This window comes from Natrix helvetica, assembly GCF_964273705.1.
Source record: "Natrix helvetica genome assembly, chromosome: 1".
In the NCBI taxonomy this organism is placed as follows: Eukaryota; Metazoa; Chordata; class Lepidosauria; order Squamata; family Natricidae; genus Natrix; species Natrix helvetica.
In genome coordinates this window covers 330,979,558-331,005,644 of record NC_138548.1, presented here as the reverse complement: position 1 = coordinate 331,005,644, position 26,087 = coordinate 330,979,558, and the positions used below count along the sequence as shown (strand labels likewise).

The 26,087-nt window shown below is 37.9% G+C and overlaps 1 protein-coding gene across 1 annotated transcript in view; it reads right to left on the bottom strand.

Annotated features, from left to right (window-relative positions):
- Positions 1 to 26,087, bottom strand: part of SUCLG2 (succinate-CoA ligase GDP-forming subunit beta) — a 260,703-nt gene that overhangs the window by 86,095 nt on the left and 148,521 nt on the right. The window contains exons 6-9 of the mRNA XM_081934798.1: positions 24,570 to 24,659; positions 18,500 to 18,596; positions 10,042 to 10,203; positions 5,773 to 5,915 (exon numbers count right to left, since the gene is read on the bottom strand). Coding sequence (XP_081790924.1) covers positions 5,773 to 5,915; positions 10,042 to 10,203; positions 18,500 to 18,596; positions 24,570 to 24,659 — 492 coding nt within the window. The remainder of the gene's footprint in view (positions 1 to 5,772; positions 5,916 to 10,041; positions 10,204 to 18,499; positions 18,597 to 24,569; positions 24,660 to 26,087) is intronic.

Genomic DNA, 26,087 nt, shown 5'->3' with positions numbered 1-26,087 from the left:
CAGTTTGTAACCTGGGGGACCTCCTAGGTTTACGACTCCTGCTTAACAGTTGTGGCTTAGAGGACCTTTGCACAGCTTTGTCTTATGGTCCAATTATGTTCATTCCTGAATCAGCAAACCCTGCTTAAACTGAGTCATGCCTAAGTTATTTCCAGATTGGGCTACTGTAATGTGCTCTACATGGGGCTGACCTTGAATAATATTTCAAATCTTCAATCGATACAGATCAAGGAACAACCAAGGAGAAATTCATACTCCCACCAACATTGGCAGATCAAGCTATGTCAATAAACCCCACACTCAGTAGCACTGATGTGACTAGTGAGGTAATGAAATGTCTGCTAGTGAACAGCCAAGCCTTACTGTATATATTATCTTCTATTGGAATCTTTATGGGTTATTGATTTAAACATAGCAGTAATGAATTGTTGTCTTTTGCGCTATCTTGGAATGCCTCAAATGAACTAGCCTACTTGGCACTGGCAGGCAGAAACACCAGTTGGACTCACAATAAATTTAGTTTACTTTGGAATAATGAGCCTTTTACTCTACTGCCAAGTAATTGTTTCAGCTAATTACGGAGAGAGCAAATATTCCGCTTTCTTTCCAAAAGTGATTTTGTTGATATAATTTTGTCATTAATAAGGAAGGAACTACATCTCTCTGCCTGTAAACTAATAGTTACATCTCCAATTCAAGACACTGCTCACCTGTCCTTTAAGGAATGTGGAATCTGTTCAAAGTTCATTGGGCGAGTTCGGAGGAAAAGTTGCTTTAAGATGCAGAGTGTTATTAAATTATTCTTTCTAAAAAGCTTGATTTCTTTCAGTGGAAAAGCAAGATTGCTGCAACTGAGACCGCCATACAGGATGCCTAATTTTTTTTTTTTATATCAGCCCCTGAAGCTCATATCTTTGTTCCATCTTCTTTCCTATTTTCCCCATTTTTATCTGTTTTAGCTATTTATGGTATTTCATGTATCATTTACACCCCCCCCCCCCATGTAGCTTGTTATGCTAGATAATCCTAAAAGCCAGATTTGTTGAAATAGTAGGCTCCCATTTTCTAAAAATAAATTCTAAGAATTTGTGCAACCACAAGGAAAATGATAGCGGAGAAATATATTTTTTAAAAGGACAAACAATATTATGTTGACACTTTTGATAGCTGTAAATAAAGGCAAAGGAGTAGAAATATTTAATGCTACTTTCCTTCATGATTCTAACCAGTGCCAGAGGATGTTTAGAAAATGAACATCATGAGACTTGATAATGACAGTGAGGCTCTAACCCTTACTTGCACAGAAGCAAACAAAATTAGGCAAAGTGTCATGAATAAGAAAAACAAGAAATAAGAAAGGCAGGTATTGCACTTAAAGGAAGAGGAGAGGACATCATATAGATAAATGGTATGTGGGGATATGTGAGTGGAAGGTCATGGAGAAGATCTGGAAAAACCCGAAGGTCAGGAACCAGATTTTAAAGCACATTTCCTAAATCTTTTCAGCCCTTCTATTCAAATAGGTTAGTGTGATGGGATATGAGCCTTGTTGCCACAGTGGTGCAGTACTGCAGGCTACTTCTGCTGACTGCCGGCTGCCTGCAATTTGGCAGATCAAATCTCACCAGGCTCAAGGTTGACTCAGCCTTCCAGCCTTCCGAGGTGAGTCAAATGAGGACCCAAATTGTTGGGGGCAATAGGCTGACTCTATAAACCACTTAGAGAGGTCTGTAAAGCACTGCTATTAAAGTGCATGGCAGGACAAGTTACTGTGAGGAAAAAAATGGCATTCTTCTAAAACTCTACATAATTGATGGATACCTGCATTTAATGGGAGACTGATTGCTTGCAATATATCCATGAAATCCCCAATTAAAACTTTATCCTCCCAAATTAAGGAAGGAAGGGAGGGAGGGAAAGAGAGAGAGAGGAGGGGATGGGGGAAAGAGAGATGGGAAAGAAAGAGAAAAGAGAGAGGAGAAGAGAGGGAAGGAGGGAGGGAGAGAGCGAATACTTTTGGCAATATAGTGTATCTCAGATGGCCTGTTGACATGAACCAATCACTCTGGCTATAGCAGTGCCAAAAGGGTAGAAGCTAAAATCAGTCGTGCTGAAGGGCCAAGGGATTAAGGTAGCAGTTGGAAAGCGGCTTCATTTAGAAAGAACTGGAGGGGGAAAAACAGGGAGCAATAGCTGGAACACAGAGGAACACAGTCAAAGGAACGAGAGTTAATGATTTTTTTTAAAAAGGATGGCAATAATTTCTTTATGATTTGAACTCTACAACGTACAAACCTACAGGGCCCCCGACCGTACCTCCGTGTCAAGAGATGACATTCCTATTAGCAAGGTGCCCAAAGGCAAACAGTTTTTAGCAGGCCACTTAATTTGGGGGTAGGAGGGGGAGGCAGGGAGGGAGAGAACACACCTTGCCTGGTGGAAAAGTTTAGGAAAGATGCAGCAGAGTGAAGGCAGGAACAAGAGCCAAGGGCCTTTAAAGAAAATAGAACAAAAGAAACGAAGGGGCTAAGGCCGGGGTGGCGAACCTATGGCACGCAAGTGGCATGCGGAGCTATTTGTCAGGGTACGCGAGGCGTTGCCCTGTCAGCTGGCCAGCGCGCATGTGTGCGCTGGCAAACTGAGTTTAGCCTTTTTAAAGCCATTTTTCGCCCTCCCCAGGCTTCAGAGGCTTTATAGAAAACAGCCTTCCCCGACCTCCCCCCCCCCCCGAGGCTTCAGGACCTTCCATGAAGGCTACGGAGGACTAAAAACAGCCCTACAAGCAACCCAGAAGTGACTTCCGGTTTGCTCGTAGGGTCGTTTTTTGCCCTCTGGAGGCTTCAGGTAAGCTCTTGAAGCCTCCAGAACGACCTCCTGTAAAGCCTCTGGGGAGGGCGAAAAAAGCATGTAAAAAATGGGGGGGGGGTTCGTGCCTGTTATGCACGCATGTGCGCTGGGGGGGTGTCGCGGATTGCATTATGGGTGCGGCATGCACGCACACGACCCCCTGGGCTCCCCCTGCTTATGGCACAAAAGCCAAAAATGGTTCGCCATCGCTGGGCTAAGGGGACATATATCAGGGGACCAAAATTCTCTGACGTTCAAGAAACAATATAAATATTTTGCAGACATCAAAAGCTGAGGGCAAGGGAGCAATATTAAATAAAACAGATCAATGAAACAATGAAAAAAAGGAGCACATAAAACAATTGAGACTTTTTTTTAAAAAAAGGAACAACATAAGCAGATATTTCAATAAATATCTTTCAACCATTTGTCCAGGGTGGGAACCGAAGCTTACAATGCAAAGCCAGCCAGATGTATTGAACTATTGAAATATCCACAATGCACAGCAGGCAAAGGTGTGGATAGGTGTGCCTGATCGGAAATGCTGTGAGCAAGAATGAATGAAGATGCAAAAATCTACTCCAATAGTTTCCTGAGACTTACCACTAAAATCAAGAGGACATCCTTCTCTAGTGACCCTTCCTAACCATCCAAACCATGGGTGAAATGCTACTGGTTCTGACCGGTTCACTAGAACCGGTAGGAAAGAATGCCAAGTTTGCCTGAACTGGTAGTAAAAAAAAAGCTTTAAAAGTGAAAAAAAAAAGATTCCGTGAGACTCAGCTGTGCTACGCGATCGTCCGACCCTTCTCCCCCCCCCTTTTTAAAGCACTTTGTTCCTGCCAGTTTGGGTGAATAGGTCGGGAAAAAATGCTTCAAAAAGTGGGGAAAAAAGTTCGCCACGCCCACCCAGTCACATGACCCCTACTACCAAGCCACTCCCACAGAACTGGTGGCAACAAAATTTAAATTTTGCCACTGATTGCCAAATACAACTAAAACTGCTGTTTCTGTTCTACAATTTAATATCCAACTTTTCTTTGGATACATTTTACCAAAGAAATGGGTACTCCATCTATATGATGTGATTTTATACAGCTGAAAAAAGTGTAAAAGCATATATTCTCAACTACCTTTGCATCTTAATAAGACAGATAATAATAATAATAATAATAATAATAATAATAATAATAATAATGCAGCTGCTGCAAAAAAATCGCGCAGACTGACTATAAAATGCGGCACAATTCAGTGGCACAAATGATCCACTGGAATTTGTGCAAAAATTATAACATTAAAACAGCAACAAATTGGTGGGAACATAAGCCTGAAAAAGTCATCGAGGATCAGATGGTCAAGATCTTGTGGGATTTTTGCATACAAACGGATAAAATACTGGCGCATAATACACCAGACATCACACTGGTTGAGAAAAATAAGGTTACAATCATAGACATCGCAATACCAGGTGATAGCAGGGTCGCCGAGAAGGAATATGAAAAAATCGCAAAATACCAGGACTTAAAAATTGAAATTCAACGATTCTGGCACAAACCAGCAGTGGTAATTCCAGTGGTAATCGGCACACTGGGTGCTATTCCCAAAGCACTGGAATTACATTTAAAACAGTTAAAAATTGACAAAATCACCATCAGTCAAATGCAAAAGGCCGCACTGCTTGGATCTGCACGTATATTACGAAAATACGTTACGACGTCCTAGGCCCCTGGGTGGGGCCCGACTAGTAATCAATGCCAAATCCGGCGAAACAACTGGCCGCTGTGATACAATTCTGTTGATGCAATAATAATAATAATAATATCACAACAATTATTATTATTTCTCTGACAGCAACCCGTATCAACCATCAGTGCCAATCAATGATATTTGTGATACATTTTTTAATGTTCAGTTGACTGAGTTTCATGTTTAATAAATAAAAGTTTATAATAATAATAATTTTATGGGACTTTTGAATACAGACGGATCGTCATTTAGTACACAACATGCCAGGTATCACAGTTGTCGAAAACCGAAGCGCACAATTTATTGATGTCGCTGTACCAGGAGATGCCAGAGTGGAAGAAAAAGAACTAGAAAAAAAATCACGAAATATCATGACCTAACCATTGAAACTACATGATTATGGATGAAACATGTAACAGTGATACCCATTGTTATTGGGGCACTTGGTACCGTGTCCAACAATTTTACAAAATACATCAAGAAATTGCAGCTTCCTGCTATAACAGCAGTGGAACTGAAAAAAAATGCTTCTCGGAACATTATACATTTTAAGAAGATTGTCTGAAACGGTATAGGGTTTCCTGCCTAGGCAGGGGGTTGGACTAGAAGACCTCCAAGGTCCCTTCCAACTCTACTATTGTATTGTATTATAAGATACTTGGTTGATACCTAGGATGCTGGCAGCAACCCGTATCAACCATCAGTGCCAGTCAATGAAATTAGTAATACACCTTTAAATATTCAGTTGACTGAGTTTCATGTTTAATGAACAAAAGTGATAACAATAATAATATAGTATCTCGCAGACTATGCAATGAAACAATAATTCTAATAATAGAAGAGAAAACAATGCACAGGAAATAACACCTCTGCAAAGAAGCAAAATAAGAAAAAGTACCTAATTACATTCTGGAGAAGCCAGATTCACTTAAGAACCATGTTATTAATTTAACAACTGCAATGATTCCCTTAACAATTGTGTTATTAATTGCACAACTGGCGTGATTCACTCCACAACTGTGGCAAGAAAGGCTGTAAACTGGGACAAAACCCACTTAACAAATGTCTCATTCAGCAACAGAAATTTTGGGGTCAGTTGGGTTCATAAGTCAAGGACTATCTATGTACAATTCTATGTATGAAGACATCTTCTGTCAAAGTCAAGTTTTTGTGCTTTACCTTGGGATCTGCAGTGAGCAATTTGAAGGCTTGATACACTTGTGCTTCTTTCACACCTCCGCCAAGATCCAGGAAGTTGGCAGGTTTTCCACCATTAAGGGAAATTATATCACAGGTTGCCATTGCAAGTCCAGCACCATTTACTGTAATTAAGAGAGTTTAAATTGCTGATGTTTTTTTAGAAGACGAAATACGAACATGTGCAAATGCGGTTCCAAGATGCCAAAACCCAAAAAGTGGGAGAAGATAAAAGGAAAAAAGAAGAGAAGCAAGAAGAGAAAGGAACAGATGGAGAAAAAATTTAAACTTATGGAAAATGTGGACATTTGCTTCCAAGTCCTGTGAGTCTGATCCAAGGTGTCTCAATTTACTGAGTTTTTTTTTAAAGGAAGAGGGAGCACAGAAACACTAAATGAATAAATCACAGCCTAAGCAAGCATATCACCATATACTGCCAATATGTATTTCAATAATACTGAAAATGGGCATTGCTTATACCTAGCAGTGAGTAAAGGCATCCTTCTGCTCTTTCTTATATTCCCCCTCTATCTCAATGTGTGACTCAGAAATAGCAAAAATGGGGACATTTTTAAGGTACCACATTCCTTGTGAATGAGAAAAAAAATAGTTTCGTCTTTTCCTTGTAAAAATTAACAGAGGGGTAGGGACTGCTGGTGGGTGACAAAATAGAATAGAATAGAATATTTTATTGGCCAAGTGTGATTGGACACACAAGGAATTTGTCTTTGGTGCACATGCTCTCAATGTGCATAAAAAGAGAATAAAATACATTCATCAAGAATCATAAGATACAACACTTAGTGATAGTCATAGGTTACTAATAAGCAATCAAATCAAACTAGGAAACAAATAAAACAACATAAATTGTAAACATACAAGCAACATGGTTATAGTCATAAGTGAGAAGAGATAGGAACTAGGATGGATGAGAGGAATAATAGTAATACAGCCTTAGTAAATAATTTGACAGTGTTGTGGGAATTAGTTGTTTAGCAGAAAAAAACCTAAAAGGTGAGGGAGAAGAGGAGGGAGCTAAGCACTTAAGAAGGTGAGGGTGCTATGTAAGCTGGAGAACATTTTGCTGAATTTAACTCCTTCCCCCTCTTCTTGCATTCAATACAGCAGAGGAATAAAAAATAGCAATAAAAACCAATTATAAAATCAGAAGAAACTCCATATTTCATGTCTTCATTTTATTCCTTCACTTACCAGATCTTTTAGTCAGTTTTGCAGTTTTATGGGCCGTGCCTAATTTCATTAACGTTGCACAAAACAATGTTACAACAACAAATTCTTTCTAATATGTTGTAAAAAAAAGTTGCCCCTTTAACAAATTCCCACTAGTTACAGTTTTACCAACGCTAGAAAATGTCTTACTTTTCCCTTTAAAAAACTGTTGGGTTCTCTGTACCAAACTCTTCGGCTTTGCGGACTGGTGGGGGGAGGAATGGATGGGTGGGTGGAGAGGGGATGGTTCTGCGTGAGTAGTGGGCAAGCACACACACCTGTGCAGCTCTGTTTGCGTCAGCAGCATGCACGCATACTTGCCAATCATGTAATTTGAGTATGCATGTACATGCTTGCCTGCTGTTTGCGTAAGTGGGGATCTGTGTGTACACATGCACTCAGCCACCACTTTTGCGGACCAGTTCTGAACTGCCCAAGGTCCAGTAGGAGACCACGGCCAGTAGGAGACCACGTCCCCCCCGTTATATACATTAAGGGGTCGTCCCGTTGCAAATAGCTCATGAATGAGATAGAAGAAAATGGCTTAGCCCATTAAAATATAAACTTCGTTGCATAGCTAGACTTTTCTGGTGAGAGACAGATACATTTCTACCAGGGTTTGGACTTAGAGGTCCAAACAGCCGCTTCTAACCCTATGGTATTTCTGAACTTGTAATGTATGATACATAACATGTAATTACACATTTGTTTCAGAGGTGGGTTGCTACCAGTTCACACCAGTTCGGGTGGAAATTGAGACTGGGTCCCCGAACCGGTAGGGATGGCAGGCTAGCCATGTCCCCGAACAGGTTCCCCAGTCGCCTTTACCATTGCTGGCTTGTTATTTAGTTATTTTTTCATGTTCTGCGCATGCGCAGAACAATTTACAGGCAATAGCGCATGCAGGGGCAGCGAAGTGTGCACAAAGCGAACCAGCAGCAACGCTGGCAGCGATCCACCCCTGATTTGTTTGTTACGTAAACATGAACAGCTAATCTAATGTATAAGAAAGCCAATAAAGAAAGAGTTCTGCCAAAATCGAAATGACAAAGTAGGGAATTTCGGTTGGGATAAAGGAATTATGAACTCCCGTCTTAAAATACAATCCTGGGATTCCCATTAAAGAATAAACAGGTCATGAGAGATGTGCCTTTTTTTTTTTTGTTTACAATAAAAATAACACATGAGGTCACATTATGATCTGGATTACACAAACATGCATACACACAATACCAGCTTCCAGTCATGGGAAGACCCCCCCCCCCCCCCAGAATTGGGAAAATAATGTATGAGAGAAAAAATGTTAAATTACATTCCTAAACTTAATATCATTCTATGACAAAATGAAAACAGACACATCTGATTGTTTTGAAGTTACAAGTGATGTAGAAAATTCTAAAGTTTGATATCTATGTATAACATCAGAAACTTAAATAGCTTCTCTGCAGGAAATTCCAGAGCAGTCTGCTGCCAGGAAGAACCAATACATAAAATAATCAGAAATATCCCAATTATGAAGTTCTGTGAGTTTAAACCATCCATTATAATGCATTCTTGGATAGCTTCAGATTATAGTTTATGAGTGAGTAATACAGAAACTTAAATTCTGTATCATTTTATATAAGTGGTTGTTTAATGTAAAAAAAAATAGTATCAATATTCTTTACCTTGGAACGCAATCTCTTTCGGGAAAAAAATTACACGAATGAAGATTTGAACTTATAAATAAATTTTGTATTGATTGTCTTGGCATTATTCTACAAAAGAAGCCTTGTGAAAACAGCCAAACCATTCTGAAAAAAAAATGTGCTGGATACTTAGTTTCTGTAGGTTTTTGTTACTTGTTATTTATGTGGATTTTTTGAAATTATGTTCATTGTCCAGAGTCCCTTTGTAAGATGGGTGGTTATATAAATGAAATTCAATTAAAAATACTCTACAAAATAGAGATCTTTTCAGATGGCTTGTAATACAGGTAGTCCTCAATTAACAACAGTTCATTTAGCGACCATCCAAAGTTACGATGACACTGAAAAACGCTACATGACAATTTTTCAGAGTTATGACCTTTGCAGCATTTGATCATGTGATCAAAATTTAGATGCTTGGCAACTGGTTCACACTTATGACTGTTGCTGTGTCCCAAGGTTATGTGATCACCTTTTGTGAATTTCTGACAAGTACAATCAATAGGGAAGCCAGATTCACTTAACAACTGTATTACTAACTTATCAACTGTAATGATTCACTGAACAACTGTGGCAAGGAAGGTCATAAAATAGGGCACAACTCACTTAACAAATGTCTCACTTAACAGTAAGTCAAGGACTACCTGTGTAAGGAAAGGTTCATACTCTGAGTTCATATCCTCTTAGTGCACAGGTGTGCATCTCTGGCTCATTAAGTTTAGTGAATCAATTAGAGAGCCAATTTGGGCTAGCAATTAAGGGGCTGCCTAGAAACCAGGAGACTATGAGTTCTAGTCCTGCTTTAGACACCAAAACCAGTTGGGTGACTTTGGGCTAATCACTCTTTCTCAGCCCAACTCACCCCGCAGAGTTATTGCTTGGGAACTACCCAAAGTAGCAGGAAGTAGAAGGAAGGAAGGAAGCGAGGGAGGGAGGGAGGAAGGAAAGAAGCAAGCAAGCTGTGGTGTTCATAGAGCTAATGTACTAGTGGTATTAATCTAGATGGAGATTAAGTAGTAGTCTACAATTCTTTATGCAACTCTAAATTCAGTCCTTGCCCAACCATTATGGAGGGAGCTAGGAATCAAGCAGGAATTTTAGGCATGACTGTTCTCAAGGATCCTTAGCAGAATTGTTCTTTTCTTTTCATGGAAGTCTTTCTCCCTAGAAAAACCAGTATTATTTCATGCTTTGAAAAACTCTTTACTTCTAAGGTATTTGTCATAAGTGCTTGTAGAGAAGTTTGATCCAACTCTGTTTAGATATGTGATGTTAGGCATGCGGTTTTTCAGACCAGACAAGGAAGTTATAGCGATAGGATGTTTTTACTCACCAAAACAGGCAATGTTTCCATCCAGACCTATGTACTTTAAGTCATAATGGGCAGCTTCATTTTCTATTGGTTCATTCTCAGATTTGTCATCCATGGCAAATATGGATTTTTGCCTGAACTCAGCATTGTCATCAAAATTTATCTTGGCATCAAAGCATACCACTAAACGGAAAAGGAAATAAAAGGGTAAAGGAAAACAAAATTAGAATTTCACTCCAGATTTTTGGGGCTTGCAAAAGCAATTATCAAAAAGCAATTTGCCACAAACCTACTAGGTGTCAACCTACTAAGGGGAAAAATATATATATGAAATCTCTATGTTGCCTTCATTTCAGCCTGAGTATATGAATGGGATAGGTTCAAGTTGTCCTTATCTTCACTGAAATTAAAATAGTGCTTTCTCTTTTAAGCTGATGAGTTCAAGATGTCACCACCCATTTGTTCTGACCGAGGCTTCCAAAGAGCATGAAACAAACTCCTTGTCCCGGCAAAACCCCCTTTTATTAATTTACAGTGAATTCTGCTCATTCACAGCCAGCAAAGTCTTTCGAAGGAGGGTTTATGGTCACAGACGTTATCTGGCTTGGAGAGTTGCCAAGCCGACATCTGCAGAACTCGGCAAGGAGTAACCAATTAAGCAAACTAATTGTACTCCTGCAAACTCCACTCTCCTTTCGCTCCTCTTTTAATTTCCTCTGGGAGGAGCCATTCATCCTCTGGCCTTACTCCCAAGTCGACCCTTGCTCTTTAGTTGCTCCCTTTGTCTGGCAACTTTGTGCATCCACACACACTGGGAACAGGCTCTAGCTGTTCATCTGCCTCACTGCTGTCTGACTCTGACAACAGCAGATAACCGGCATACAGTTCTGGACCCCTCTTTGAGACACAGAGCCTTTCCCAGACTCCAGGACTGGCCCATGTTCCTCTCCAACCTCCTCACTGTCTGAATCTGCTGCCAGATCTGCTGGCCACTGGCGGGCCACAACATCACTATGTTAAAAGGTGAAATCAAGAGATCAGCAGAGGGTTGGATCTGACCAATGCTATTCAGGTTGATGTAGGCATGTTCTTTCCTTTCCAGTTCTTTCTTTCTGATCAGCCCTACCTGCAAAATGTCTTTGGTTGTCTCCCTATAGAGAGAACTATAATGGTGTACACCGGTTGTAGAACTGTAAATAATGCTAGACTGCTCAACTGGCAGCATTCTCCTTCTATTAAATCTACGTCTACTACAGGTTCAGTGCGAAGCTGAAATAGTGAAACAGGGGAACAGTACAACAGAGAAATGGCTTAACATTGAAATAACATAATGGCTTTATCACAAGGGCTTTGTTGATTCACAGGCTCTGATCCATCTCATAGCGAACAAAGCATTCCTGCAATTTTGTTTTAATTAACACAGCAGAGCACAACAAGTATCATTTTCAAACAGTGTTTCATTTCTAATTCAGTTTAAAAAGCCAAATTCCTGTCTCTGGTCCCTCTTGTCTTTCTTATTGGTGAAGAGCCAAGAAGCAACAATAAAACCATAGAGCAAAGTAAGCTCAGCAGAGTCCTGGCAGATACGTGGTTGCCAAGCATTTCTAGGCTTCTTCTTACATCTCCACTAGCAAAGAAAGCATTCCCGGTTTGCCTAAAAGTCCACCTTGTTCATGCCTGTAGTCCCACATTGGCCAAATTAGAGCATTACTATCTCACTCCTCTTTCCTAGTTTGAGATACGTAAGGGAGTTAATTACGCTGGCTGCAATACTCTTTGCTGCTGCAGTTGCAAGTCTCTTTCCCCTCTCTGGCAGGATGCTGTAGCCCACTGGCCCCAAAATATTTCTTAATATGAATCCTCAAGTGCTTATACGATTCAATCTGAAATGCCTGTGCAGGGAATCTTAACATTAAACAGAAGTAAGAAAGAAACATTTTTTTTAAAAAAGAAGCAAATAATAGAAACCCACTACTATGCAATACCCAGATCTCATCAAGAGGGTTAAATGAATCTGATTAGTGCACTATAACAACAATATAGGGAGGGCAGACAATTTTTATGTAGGCTTTCTCCTCCAGAACTCAAACCTGTCTACCAGTGGCAAAATTCGGTGTTGCTGTAATGTCCACAAGAAAAAAAAATGTTTACAGAATTATAGCTGTCATCTTGTACCAATTATTTGGACATATCTCTTAACAATTTCTGGACCATTGTATTTACTCCCATACTTATTGGCTTTTCACCCATGTAAACCAGGGAGTGACCTGAACAGTTTGAGAACATGTGTGTTATTATCCACTTTTAATATCAATACTTTTTAAATATATTTTAATGTCAGTACTTTATAACATATTGTAAAAAGTAATGTCTATTGCTGGTCTTTGACTGTAATGAAGATTTATTATTACCATTATAAGAACAATATAAACGAACTGAAGGGGCTTCAGAGGAAGAACTGAAAATAGATGGCAAAATGAAGGAATCACAAATACATGGTATATCGAGAAAAAGGTTTGATATCAAACTAAGTATTATTACTGATGCCTTCTTCCCATTTGTTTATTTAATGATAACTTGGCATTTATTCAAAAATAGCATGACAGACAGCTAAGTCCTCCAGAATCCCCACACATCTGCAAGAAAACAAAGCAGAACCTATGTGTCAACCTCTTTTATGCTTGCTTGCTATCGGCTGCCGTAGTAATGGGGAAGGGGGAAAATTGGCATTTGGGTGGGGACGTGTGCTGGAGAGAGAGATGGCCTGTGTGAATGAAAAGGGAGGATTGCTCTCATGATCTACTGCGCAGCTGAATGGACTTGTTTATACCCAACTCAAGGTCAACCGTCCCGGAATGCGCCCCTCATCACACCATTTGGGTTGGGAATTGGACATTCAGCCTTGTTCCCTGGGGGAGGGGGGAATCATCACACAAGGCATCATTTTGACATCACTTTGTGACTGCTGCTGTAGGAGATTGTTCCTAAGATATTGTATAGTTAAAACTGGATGCATTCTGTTTGTGAATTGCAAAAGTGAGGCCATTTCTAACCCTAAATATTAGGGTCCCAATCCAGATTATAATTGACATTGCCCCTAATGAAAAAGGTATATAGAATAGAATAAGAATATTCAACTCCCTGGCCAGGCAGGAAACCCTATACCATTTCAGACAAATGGTTGTCCAATCTCTTCTTAAAAACTTCCAGTTTTGGAGAATTCACAACTTCTGTAGGCAAGTTCTTCCATTGGTTAATTGTTCTAACAATCAGGAAATTTCTCCTTGGTTCTAGGTTGCTTCTCTCCTTGATTAGTTTCCACCCATTACTTCTTGTTCTACCCCCTCAGGTGCTTTGGGCAATAGTTTGACTCCCTCTTCTTTGTGGCAGCCCCTGAGATATTGGAACTGCTATCATGTCTCCCCTAGTTCTTCTTTTCATTAAACTACACATACCGAATTCCAGTAACCATTCTTTATGTTTTAGCCACGACTTTAAATTAGCATTATTTTTTTAAGAACCTACAGGATGAAATCTTCACGCAGAGAAAAATAACAGACAATGCATAAACGTTTCAGTTTCTAGCCTTATGTCTGGATCGCAGAATTTGTTCATTTGTTGGATTTTTTAAAAAATCAATAACAACACTATGATCAGGTGATTCTTGGCAGCATGCAGGAAGAAAAGTGCCACATACTTTTAATTTATTAATGTATATTTCATTATCTTTGACAGGTGTGGCCCTCCAAATGTTGAACTAATTGTAGGCTAATGAGCCATTAAAATGCACAATTTCTTCTTCCTCCCCAAATTAAGGAATTAATCCTCAATTTATATCAGCAGCATAATCTTATCAGCAGCATCCAGTGGCAAGACACTGCATAATGATACACAAATAATATATCTTCTACTATTATTCCAACCAACATAATTATTTCTTCTATATATATATACAAAATGCCATAGGGAGCTTTCAGAGTTGGAAAAGGGTGAGGAGGGTGAGTGCTGAATTGTATATATTTTTATCATTAATAATTTGTCTAATAATTCAGTTTAACATGACTATTTTACATTATAGTCATAAAACAAGCACACTTCATCATGGCCACATTTTAATTTTTTGACTTATTGCATTCTATTACACTAAATAATTTAAATTATTCTCTTCTCTTGCACTAAATTATTCTGAAATAATTTTATGCCATTTGCTTTTTTAAAAATAACCTTGTTTCATTCTGCTGTCTAAAAGAACAATTTCTTAAAATAGCAAGGACATCTTGATTATATTATTGAAGATCTGTGTCTTTTAAGATTGTTGTCAAATAAGACACAGTATAATTTTAAAATCCAAACTGGTCTACTTAATTTTACTAAAATGGGTGTTTATTGGCTGTACCCATAAAATAATACTTTAAAAATCTGGGCAAATTATGCAATTTGCTCCCCAATTGTGCAAACTACAACTGATCTTAATATTTGACATTTTGAGACGATACAAGAAAGAAGTTTGGGAATTGTCATGTGTGTTGGGCCTGGTCTCTGGGTGTTATGTGAATTCCATTGTATGGGTATACCGTGTATATACATACAATGACAATAAAGTAAGATTAAAAAATAGTGAATTCAATCTGGCCATTAAGGATTTATTTAAGGTCATTTTTCATACAGTTTAGATTTATTTACTCCGCTTTTACCTCCAGTTAAATACTGTAGCCTATCACAGGAACCACGTTAAACTTTTCTTATTTAGATGTTATGAATTTGGCTGGGAAAAGGATAATTAAACCTACAGTACCTATTAAAAAGTCAAATTTTATATTTTACATTCATAAACCACAATCACAACTTCCACAAAACATGCCATCTGAAGTTCCTTATTACGCATGTGTCCCACGAGTTGAATTTTTTATTACAATCAATGATACTATTACTAAAAACCCCACCACCAATTATTTACCTCTATATGCATTTCTTCATATGATTCTTAATACACATGGAAGACACATGGACACCAGACAGAGCATAGAAAAACCTCAAAGAAATAGGGCAAGATTGGAAGATGTGGAGACCTGGCCCACAGAATCGGCAAGAATTGCAGTCAACTGAATGGATAACATCATCATTTTCATATACGCATTGGTTATGGATCTGCATAGAACTACCTAGAACCTTTGGAATCTTCTAACACTAGCAGTCCTGCACTGCTCGCAACAAAGGACAGCTTCCACTGGACCTCTTTAGTTCTTAAGATCAATGCAGTGCATGAGAAGGAATGAAGTCACTTGACATCACTTGACCAAGAAGGCAGGAGAGCAGGTTGTGAGTTCGCGGACAACTATTCGAAGAACTGCAGTTAACAAAGTCTTCTGCATGGTTTCTCAGACACACACACATATATATATATGTATAAATAACAAATTTATAATCCAGAAAATGGATTTTATGATGTCCCTCCAAATGTTGCATCTCTCTGAATGCTGGATGAAGGTAGAAGGATGAACACATGTGGCTGTCTGATAGAATTCCAGTAAGGAATTCCTGAGAAGACAAACTGCCAATGTGACCATTACTATTTTAAAATAGTACAAATCAGAAGGAGATTTGTTGCTTAGCCAGCCTTCAACAAAACTTCATGGTTGCATCCATCTATAAGCCCTTACTCTATAAAGATGACCTTGGAAGACAGAAATAAATGATGGTTTCCGTAGAACAAGACCGTATTGTCATAAGTAAAAGCATGTACAAGGCAAACACTTGAGAGGCTGGGAAAAAATGGAGGCAGTCTAAAGTCTTAATTGATGGGGAAAAAATAATTTTGGAAAGAAAGTGCCATCCAGGGAAAGAACTGTTTTTTTTTCATATGGACTGTAAGAAAAGGAGGATATCTCTATTTAGAAAGCAGTGCTTCCTAAATCTGAGCAAAATACCCCAACCTGAGTAAAAGTAGTTTTTCTTTGGGTAACAACGTACAAATTCATTATCCAATCACAACAGGAACACTTGAATAAGGGCTTTCTGATAAGCAGTTTCAAGTAATGAATGAAAAGTTTTGGGAAGCTTTGCTCTAAAGACATATAGCTCTGACCCTGGGAGCTATTCAAGAACCGTTTCCTCTGTGACAGGAAGTGCATAGCCAGGAATTCATAGGGGTCAGTATTAACATAGAAAGAAGAAGAAGAATAAAGGCTTCAGGTGGGAACTGGTAGAGTTTCCAGTGGATAGTAGGAAAGGGAAGTATCCCAGTGGAGGAAAGAAGAAAAATGTTATTTTAAATGGAAATGAAAGGCCGATAATGGGTGGATATTTTTGTGACTAACTAGCTGATAACCTGGCATTGTCCGGGTATTTATTTAGAGGGGGGAAATGTTTGGACCAAATGTAATTTCTAATGTTGGATTTTCCCCCTTACCAGAGGGAGCCCCCTTGTGGAGTACTGTGAAGTCATTACCATGGCAGCTTCACTGGGCTGTATAGTAGAAGCCATTTTAAGGCACTCCAGGCAGTATCTTAACAGAACACACCACCCTGAGGACTGTTAGTGGTGTCTTATCCCCACAGTACTTTTTTCCCAGAGAGTAAGTCATCTATGTACCAAGTTTGGTTGAAATTGCTTGAGGCATTCCAAAGTTATGTTGGAACATACACACACACAGAGCCATATATGTATGTATGTATGTATGTATGTATGTATGTATGTATGTATGTATGTATATAGTGAATGTCTGAAGTTACAACAGCAAGTTGTAAGTGAAAAAAAATGACTCATGACCAATTTTTGTTTGATGGTAGCAGCATGGTCACATGATCAAAATTCGGGCACTTGGCAACTGGCATGCATTTATGACACTTGTACTGTCCCAGGGTCCTGTGATCCCCATTTGTGACCTCCCCAGATGACATATGATATCCAAAGTCAATGGGAAGAAACTGAATTCACTTAATAACTGCATGTTTCAGTTAACAGCTGCAATGATTTGCTTAACAACTGTGGTAAAAAAAAGGTTGTAAAATGGGACACAGATCACAACTTTCTTCTTTAGCAATGGAACTTTGGGGGTCAATTGTAGTCGTAAGGCGAGGACTATCTGTTATTACCAAATATCAAATTGTTTTTCCAAATACTGGAAAGGATTTCTATTTATCTGCGATATAATCCCTTCTATCTTATTCCTGAGCAGTTGTGGAACTGAATTCTCCAAACTGTAGGATGGAAGGAACCAAGATTGGATCGAGGATTTGTTCCAGATGAATTGGGAGACAGAACTATTCTCGATAGGAAAGTATAAAGCATAGAATGAACCATGCGTGCTGTGGTCCTCAAGAGAGGTGAGAAAGAACTGAGGCCATTGACATGTCAAAGGAAGAAATCCCTTTAATGTTCACATGAAGACTTGGTCACCAGAAAAACAGATTGATATAGATACAGCAGAGATGCTTCATCCCTATCGAAGGATTGTGTGATTAATGTCAAAGACAAAATGGAGGTGTTCATTGGAACCTTGCCAAACTACATCATGCGCATGGAGAACAGAGCTTCTAAAAAATAACTCTGTAAATATGTTCCAAAGGGAATGAGAAAGGGGAAACTTGATTAACCAAAACATGAAAGCAGCTATGAAAGTTATTCTAGATACAAGTAGGATAGTGTATAAATGTCTTCCATAAATAAATAACCACTAAGGAAGAAAAGGATTCTCTGTGGGAAGATTAAATGTCTGTTAACTCCATAGAATAAATGAACTGCCTCCATAACTGCCTCGTGAAAATCTACAGTGATTTTTAAATTATAGTTCCCAGTGCAATCCTGTTGGAAAGAAAATTTAGTGTCAAGATGAATATAACGATAAACCATAATTACGCTAAAGCTTGATTTCAACTTGCCCACAACTGCACATAGATGTCAAGACATACCTAGGCAGACGTTTGATGGGTAAACCTAGGTTACAAATGGTTGCAGATGGGTCAATGTGCATACCTCCCAAATATTAACTATGTGTTGTGTGGGGATACGCATCCTATATGCTTATTGTATGGAGATACACATCCTACATGCACATCCTACATGCAACTGTCTGTTGGGAGGCAGGCAGAAGGCAAGGCACATTCAAACAATGTTAACATTTGCAGAAGTATAAATGCAACAGCTATGCAACCGTCTTTGATGACAGATACACATGTTCCCTGATATGCAGTGACACAGAAGTCTAACCCAAGCTTAAGCCATAAATAGAAGGCCAATTTTGCCGGTGACAAGGAAAACGCAAGGAATAAGTTGTATCTACAGACAGTTCAAATTTTCTAAGGCACTATTCTGATACAGAGAATGTGAGGAATTTTTATTACTTTTTAATGTTCGTTAGCTCTGGCTTGAAGTACTAAAACCCCATGCTGAAGAACATTAATTTAAAAAGTGTTTCTTTGCTGGATCAATATTCAACCTCCTAACCCCCCCCCCCCCTTTAAAAAAAGAGAGAAATACCTTGTCCTTCTGGAGTTTCACCAAAGGGATTCACCTCCACTTGAGTGGCATCAATTTGTAGGAAAAGATTGTATAACTTCTTTATTTGATCTGCTGCCTGAAGTTGAAAACGTAATGCATAACATAAACAGAAAACCATAGGAAGGGGATAAAGAAAATAATAATAATAATCCTAACATACCATTAAACCTATTTTTATTTTCTTCATTGGTAAGAGAGGTTAAAATGTTAACATACTTTTATTAAGTGGAAATGCTTTATATTGTCTTCAAATTGATGGCTGATGCCTTAGCCTCTTCCTCCCTCAAGTTAAAAAAAAAAGATTGCTGGTTCAAAACATTGTCAAATATTGCATAAAGACTCCCTCTTCACAGTGCACTAAATAGGGCCTTGCAGGAAGGAAGAACAGCATCATTAATTCAAACAAACTTAATTTAAGCACAATGAACCAAGTTTGAGAGTTCATAATGAATATATTATGCTGATATGGGAGTTAAAGTGATTACCTTAATGAGACTAAATTCAGAAACTGTGAAGCAATATGCAGCTGACAAATGTAGATTAGTTGCTGAATTTGTTTAGAAAATACTTAAACCCGCCTTTCCTACATCAAAATGTGACTTCTGCTGCAGAAACAACAGTTGAAAAATTGGGTTATTTGCTCTTAAAACCTGGCTTTATTCATTGTGCTTAATTTCATTGATGTGTGACCAGGATTAAACTTCCCTCAGTAACTTTCTGTCTGTATTATCTTTCTTTTCAGGGAAAATCCCTCACCAAATAGATGGCATAATTGAAAATGTTCCACAAATAAGCTAACAATGAAAGTAACAAATATTTAATACATATGGCAGAGGTGGTCAATCATCTCCCAACATCAGAATTGTGCACCCCGCCCCAGCCCACCATGAATCACTCCAACACTGCATCAAAAATGTTTGAAAGTTTAGTATACTTCTTGTGAAGAAGAAAGTCTAATACACTTCTTATGAATTGGTGATTTATTTTTCCTGGTTGCTTAAAGCTTTATCTCTTCTCCTGACTCCTGGAAATTTATTGATGGTTCTTCCTTTTCCTATTTAACCTTTAAAGCAACTTTGTGATGTAAGGTTAATCTGATGAAAAGTGATAAGCCCAGAAAGGAAGAATTTACATCTGAGTTACTTTTTACTCAAAACAACGAGGCTAAATACATCATAAATAAATAAATACAGCTTGGTGTCATCTGCAAATTTGATGAGTTTTCCATTTATTCCCATCAAATTTGCAGATGACATCAAGCTGGCAGGAGTAACCAACACTCCAGAACACAGGCTTAAGATACAGAAGGATCTTGACAAACTTGAACATTGGGCACTATCTAATAAAATGAAATTCAATGGTGAAAAGAGTAAGGTTCTACACTTAGGCAAGAAAAACGAAATACACAGGTACAGTATAGGTGGTACCTTGCTCAATAATAGTAACTGTGAGAGGGATCTTGGAGTCCTAGTGGACAACCATTTAAATATGAACCAGCAGTGTGCAGCAGCTGCTCAAAAAGCCAACACAGTTCTAGGCTACATAAACAGAGGGATAGAATCAAGATCATGTGAACTGTTAATACTACTTTATAATGCCTTGGTAAGGCCACACTTGGAATACTGCATTCAGGTTTGGTCGCCACGATGTAGAAACGATGTGGAGACTCTAGAAAGAGTGCAGAAAAGAGTAACAAAGATGATTAGGGAATTGGAGATTAAACATATGAAGAACAGTTGCAGGAACTGGGTATGCCTAGTTTAATGAAAAGAAGGACTAGGGGAGACATGATAGCATTGTTCCAATATCTCAGGGGTTACCACAAAGAAGAGGGAGTCAAACTATTCTCCAAGGCACCTGAGGGTAGAACAAGAAGCAATGGGTGGAAACTAATCAAGGAGAGAAGCAACTTAGAACTGAGGAAAAATTTCCTGACAGTTAGAACAATTAATCAGTGGAACAGCTTGCCTCCAGAAGTGGTGATTGCCCAACACTGGAAGTCTTTAAGAAGATGTTAGATAGCCATTTATCTGGAACGGTATAGGTTTCCTGCCTAGGCAAGGGTTGGACTAGAAGACCTCCAAGGTCCCTTCCAACTCTGCTATTGTATTGTATTGTATCATTGGTTTACTAGTCACCAACAATGTCATGGACTAATAGATTCCTAGGATTTGTACTAAGGGATAAAGGTAAAGGTAAAGATTCCCCTCGCACATAACTGCTAGTTGTTCCCGACTCTAGGGGGTGGTGCTCATCTACATTTCAAAGCCGAAGAGCCAGCGCTGTCCGAAGACGTCTCTGTGGTCATGTGGCTGGCATGACTAAATGCCGAAGGTGCAAGGAACGCTGTTACCTTCCCACCAAAGATGGTTCCTATTTTTCTACTTGCATTTTTACATGCTTTTGAATTGCTAGGTTGGCAAAAGCTGGGACAAGTAATGGGAGTTCACTACGTTACACGGCACTAGGTAAGGGATACTCCTTACTAATTTCAGAAGAAGCCTGAGTTGCAAAATCACCTTCATAAGCAACAAGAGATGATAGATAGATAGATAGATAGATAGATGGATGGATGGATGGATGGATGGATGGATAGACAGACAGACAGAAAGTTTTGATTCAAAGGAGATTGAGGATCTCTGCTTTAAGACTGTTCCATTTTAAACAAAACAAAACACAAAACAAAAGAAAACAAAGCACGAAAGACTAATTTGCCACTCTAAGACATAGATTCTATTTAGTGCAAGACTATTTTGAGTGGAATCTTTAACATCTCAGATGGTGGTCAATCCAGACTGTTTATTTGAAAGAAGTGGTAAGCCGACAGCAGACACATTAATGGATTTCTGAGGTTTCCTCTTTTGATTTTCCATGGCAATCCAAGCAATGCTACATCAGGTCATTTTTGGAAATTAAAATGGCAATTACAGTTGGCTTCATGATGTTGAAAATGGTGGCTGTTTGGAGCAATGAACTTTAAAAAAAAAGAGGACTAAGAGGCAATTGCTGAGAACAGGACATTATTATTATCCCACAATTTTAAGTCATTCCAGTGGAATTTATTATTTCCACTGGTATGAGTAATTTTATGCATGTACAAATGTGCAGAGTTCAGCTGTCAATTTTTTCCCCAGAATGCATTTAATCTGAATTAGCAATTCCACTTAACATGTAACATAAAGCCTAGTGCTATGCATTTGAATCTGATATAGTTACCATAACGTAAACTTAAAGCACATTTCTCCGTATTGATGCTTGAAAAGAAATTCAATAATCATGCATTATTTTAGAAGATTGTTAAATAACCATCCTCACCAAAGAGACAACTAAAAGGCTATCAAGCATTATGAAAATTTATCCACAGCTTGTTAGACATTAGATTTTAACTGTAGTACCACAATTCTTCTAGTATCTACCTACTGGGGAATATAAATGATTATCGTAAGACCAAATTAAATAGACCTTTGATTATACTGATGTAGCCATTATGTTTCCATGCTTCAGTAAATCACACTGCAAAGGTTATAGCACATGGGAAGAAGTGTATTAGATGTTGTTTTGTTAAGCAGTTCATGCATTGTGCTAATAATGACATGAAAAGCTAAAAAGATTTAATAATAATTCTCTCTCATTAATGATACTGCTAAAACTTCAAATGGGTGTTAATCATCTTAATGTTTATGCATTTGTTAATTGCACAGTTGGGATGGAAATTAATTAAAAGTGTTATATTAAAAATTCAAAGGTTTTATAAAAGTGGCATTTTGATGATATGGGAAAGTCTGTAGAAAAACAAGTTATCATCTCTCTCTTCCCAGAGGAGGAAGAAAAGATCAAGCTTGTTACAAAATGTGAGTTGTGTGGTCATATAAATCTGTTTAATAAATAAAAATAGATAAGCTCAGAAAAATAGTGACTTGCACAAGTTTCAAACACTGGGAATAAATCTTAAAGCAGTAAAATATATACAGAAAATCTAAATTTGTTTCTTTTTTATTCATGTGATCATTTGTATCGCTAGATGAACATGAATGGACAGGCATTCAAGAGAGATTAAAAAAAATAACTATGGAAGCTCTACTACCAAAAATAGTAATGTTACTTATATGAGTAGTTTATATATATATAAATCATTTTATTGATTTCTGGATTATTATAAAATACAAATTATACGAGTAGTTTTAAATGGGTATCAAAATTTTCACAGGATGTAAAAGTATTAAGATGTAAATGGTTACTAGTAAAATGGGCTTATATTAAGTAAAAGAGGCAACTGTGTCTTTCAGCATAAATTACTAGGAATGTAACTACAGTAGAATACTATTCAGTTCCAGTGATTTCTGCTACTACCTGCTTGGCCATTATGGGAACAAGATGCTGATTTAGACAGCACATTTTACAGAGTAGCAAAAGGATTAGCAGTAGGGTCAATAGGGTCAAGTAGATTTTTTAATAATCAGACTAAATTTCTTTAAGTAAGATTTTCTTTCGCCTTCAGCCCACAATCAGGTGCCATAATACGATAACAGAGAACTTTGTATCTTCATATAGAATACAATATGTCTGCATCAACTCATCCCTTGATCAGTGGATCAGCATGGAGACTTGGTTTTCTCCTCATAATAAAATTTCCTCAGTTATGATCATCAAAAAGTATATATTCACTTGTATACATTATCTATGGTCTCATTATTCTATGTTAGAGTTGAGTGTTGCTCACGCCAAAGACTTTTAGAATGTAGACTTAGACTCTCCAAATTCTGGTCACTGAAGCCCCTACTTCAGAGTATCTATGATGACAAATAGAGGCCAGACCTCTATAAATATGTAAAAGCATACATGGTTCTATCTCTATTTTTCCTTAATTTTGGCCTGTACAAAATGACATGTATAAGAATGCATGTATAATAAGATTTTTAAAAATGTAGAAATGAATAGGATAACCTTAAAAATCAAAGAAAAGAAAGATTCGGAATATTTTATGACATGGGAATCTTTCTACAAATGGTTAGCTGACAGACACAGAGGTTAGATGAGTGGATTTATGTGAAATATGGACTATAGAAGAAAGAAAGAAATGATTAGTAAATATTTTGATGGTTATATAATTGATATTATAATGGAAGATAGCATACTTTTCAGTAATGATTATCACATATATGTCTATATATCCATGATTATAATGATTATGAGGATGTTTATATTTTAACATGCTGGACACCTAGAACACACACTGTTCAATAAAGAAATGAAATTTGTGATATAAAACAAAAGAAGATAAATTTAAGAGTTGGAGCCAGGTATTCCATGCAGTGTATTTACTTGTATTTCTCTCTTGCACAATCAGCCAGATCGTGAATGTGGTTTTCTGAAATGTGGTCATTCTTTCAAATAACTTAGTTGTGTCATATGGTTCATGTCGCTTCCTCAACTCCCTTCGAATCTCAGTCAAGAAATCTTTTGATTATTTTGCTGAATGCCAGTGCTACTTTAGACAATATAGCTCCTTCAAATGACCAGATGGTATTTGGGTTGGTGGTCATCTTCTTTCTCCTGACGCTTCCTACTATAGCATGAACCAGGTGATGAGGAAGTGATATGAAGTCTTTTCTTAACTGAACTTTTGTATTAAGGAGGACTTAATCAGATCATTCCTACCTAGATCCACTCCTTTCTGTACATGGAAACTAATTGGTTCCCTCTCATGCTCACAAAGCACTTTCAAGGTTCTGGAAAGGTCCTTTTGGAAATGTCAACAGACACTTTAAAAAGCCGTCTGTAAAAAAAAACAGCCAGCATTTCCAATATACAGTGAAGAATAGATTATTGGAACTTTATTAATGGTTGCCATTGTTGCTACCACTAATTGATAGCATATTTTATTTTTCCTGAATGCTTAAAATGTATAACAAGACATTATGATGAAATAAAGACCATTGACGCCCTGAATTCAAGCCGTGTGCAACTGGAAAGATCTTAAAGGTGAATTGAGCAAAGCGATTCACTGAACAGCTCAGCATAGTTAAAAGCTGATTCCTGAAAATGTTACCTGCTGCTGCAAAGGCCCTTTGAATCCCAAATTTTCTGCCAGCCGTACTGCTTGGGTATCCTTTACTCCTTCAAAAATATCTATTTCTTCCTGTTACAATAAAGGGCATAAACAAGAATATTCAGCTGGAAAACAAATGTATAATTTCAATGGTTTTAAAAAAAAATACTTAACATATCCTGCAAATTAGTAATTAAAATTTGGCAAGTTGCCAAAATTCCAAGGATGCAGCTACAGGGTATGTTATAATTACCACACTCTCCATGAGAAAGAGTCCCTCGGAAAATCATGAAATTCTTCAGGGTGGCATGCTGACAAGGCAACCTGACACCAGTTTTCACTTTTAATTACTGTACAGATGGCATCGATGAATACATATTCTGTTCACTTTTATGACCAATTTAGACACGGAACCCAAGCAATGTTATTAATGCTCAACAATATTCTTCTTAATTTTTCAGTTCAAATATGCATCATTATTGTTGTTGTTGTCGTCGTTGCTGCTGTTTACAGAATGTTATGTGCTCACAAAATTACAGACCAGTTCCAGGTTAAGCTTTTTTACTGCTCATTAAGCATTCTTTCATGTAGTAGCCATTCCCCACTCCTATAATTTGAAATAATAGCAGACTGTCATGTGAAAAGAAAAGGAATTTTGAGTAACCAATTTGAAAAATATTATGTTTACCTGCTCAGTGAATAGGGGGCTCATTTACAAATCAATAGAAACAGAAGCTTTTGCTATTGTTTTTCTATACCACTCCAGACTGCATATGATATTTAAAGTCTTTTGTTGTCATGTTTATGTAGTGAATATTGGAGGGGGAGCTTTGAGAACTGTATGCAACAAAATTTCATTTTAATGTATGCAGGCTAGTGTACAGTTAAAAGTGACAATAAAGTTATTCTAAGTTTGTTGTAAAATACTGTACCTCTACCCTGAGGTGGTATTCAGGAGGTTCTGACCAGTTCTGGAGACCAGGTAGCGGAAATTTTGAGTAGTTCGGAGAACCGGTAAATACTACCTATGACTGGTCCCGCCTCCATCTATTCTCTGCCTCCTGAGTCCCCAGTTGATCGGGGGGAAATGGGGATTTTGCACTGACTGGAATCAGTGGGAATGGAGATTTTATAGTATCCTTCCACTGCCACGCCCACCAAGCCATGCCATGCCACACCCACCAAGCCAAGCCCACAGAACCGTTAGTAAAAAAAATTAAATCCCACCACTGCTTCTACCGCAACAAACAGAGAAATTAAAGTCCTTTTTATCACAGATATCTTTATGGGGAAGAGATTAAATAATCTATCTTTCCTTTATAGTAATACAGTCTATGATAAACTGCATTCTCTGACTTTATAAATTGGCTTTCATATTTTAAAGAGTGCTTGTTGAGGCTATAAGTTTAAACCCATTTATCTGGCTATAATTCCCATTATATACAATTAGACTTTCTTTAATAGGCATGTAAGAACTATACAGCATAAAAAGAATAAACAAAGTAAGTTAGTATTTAT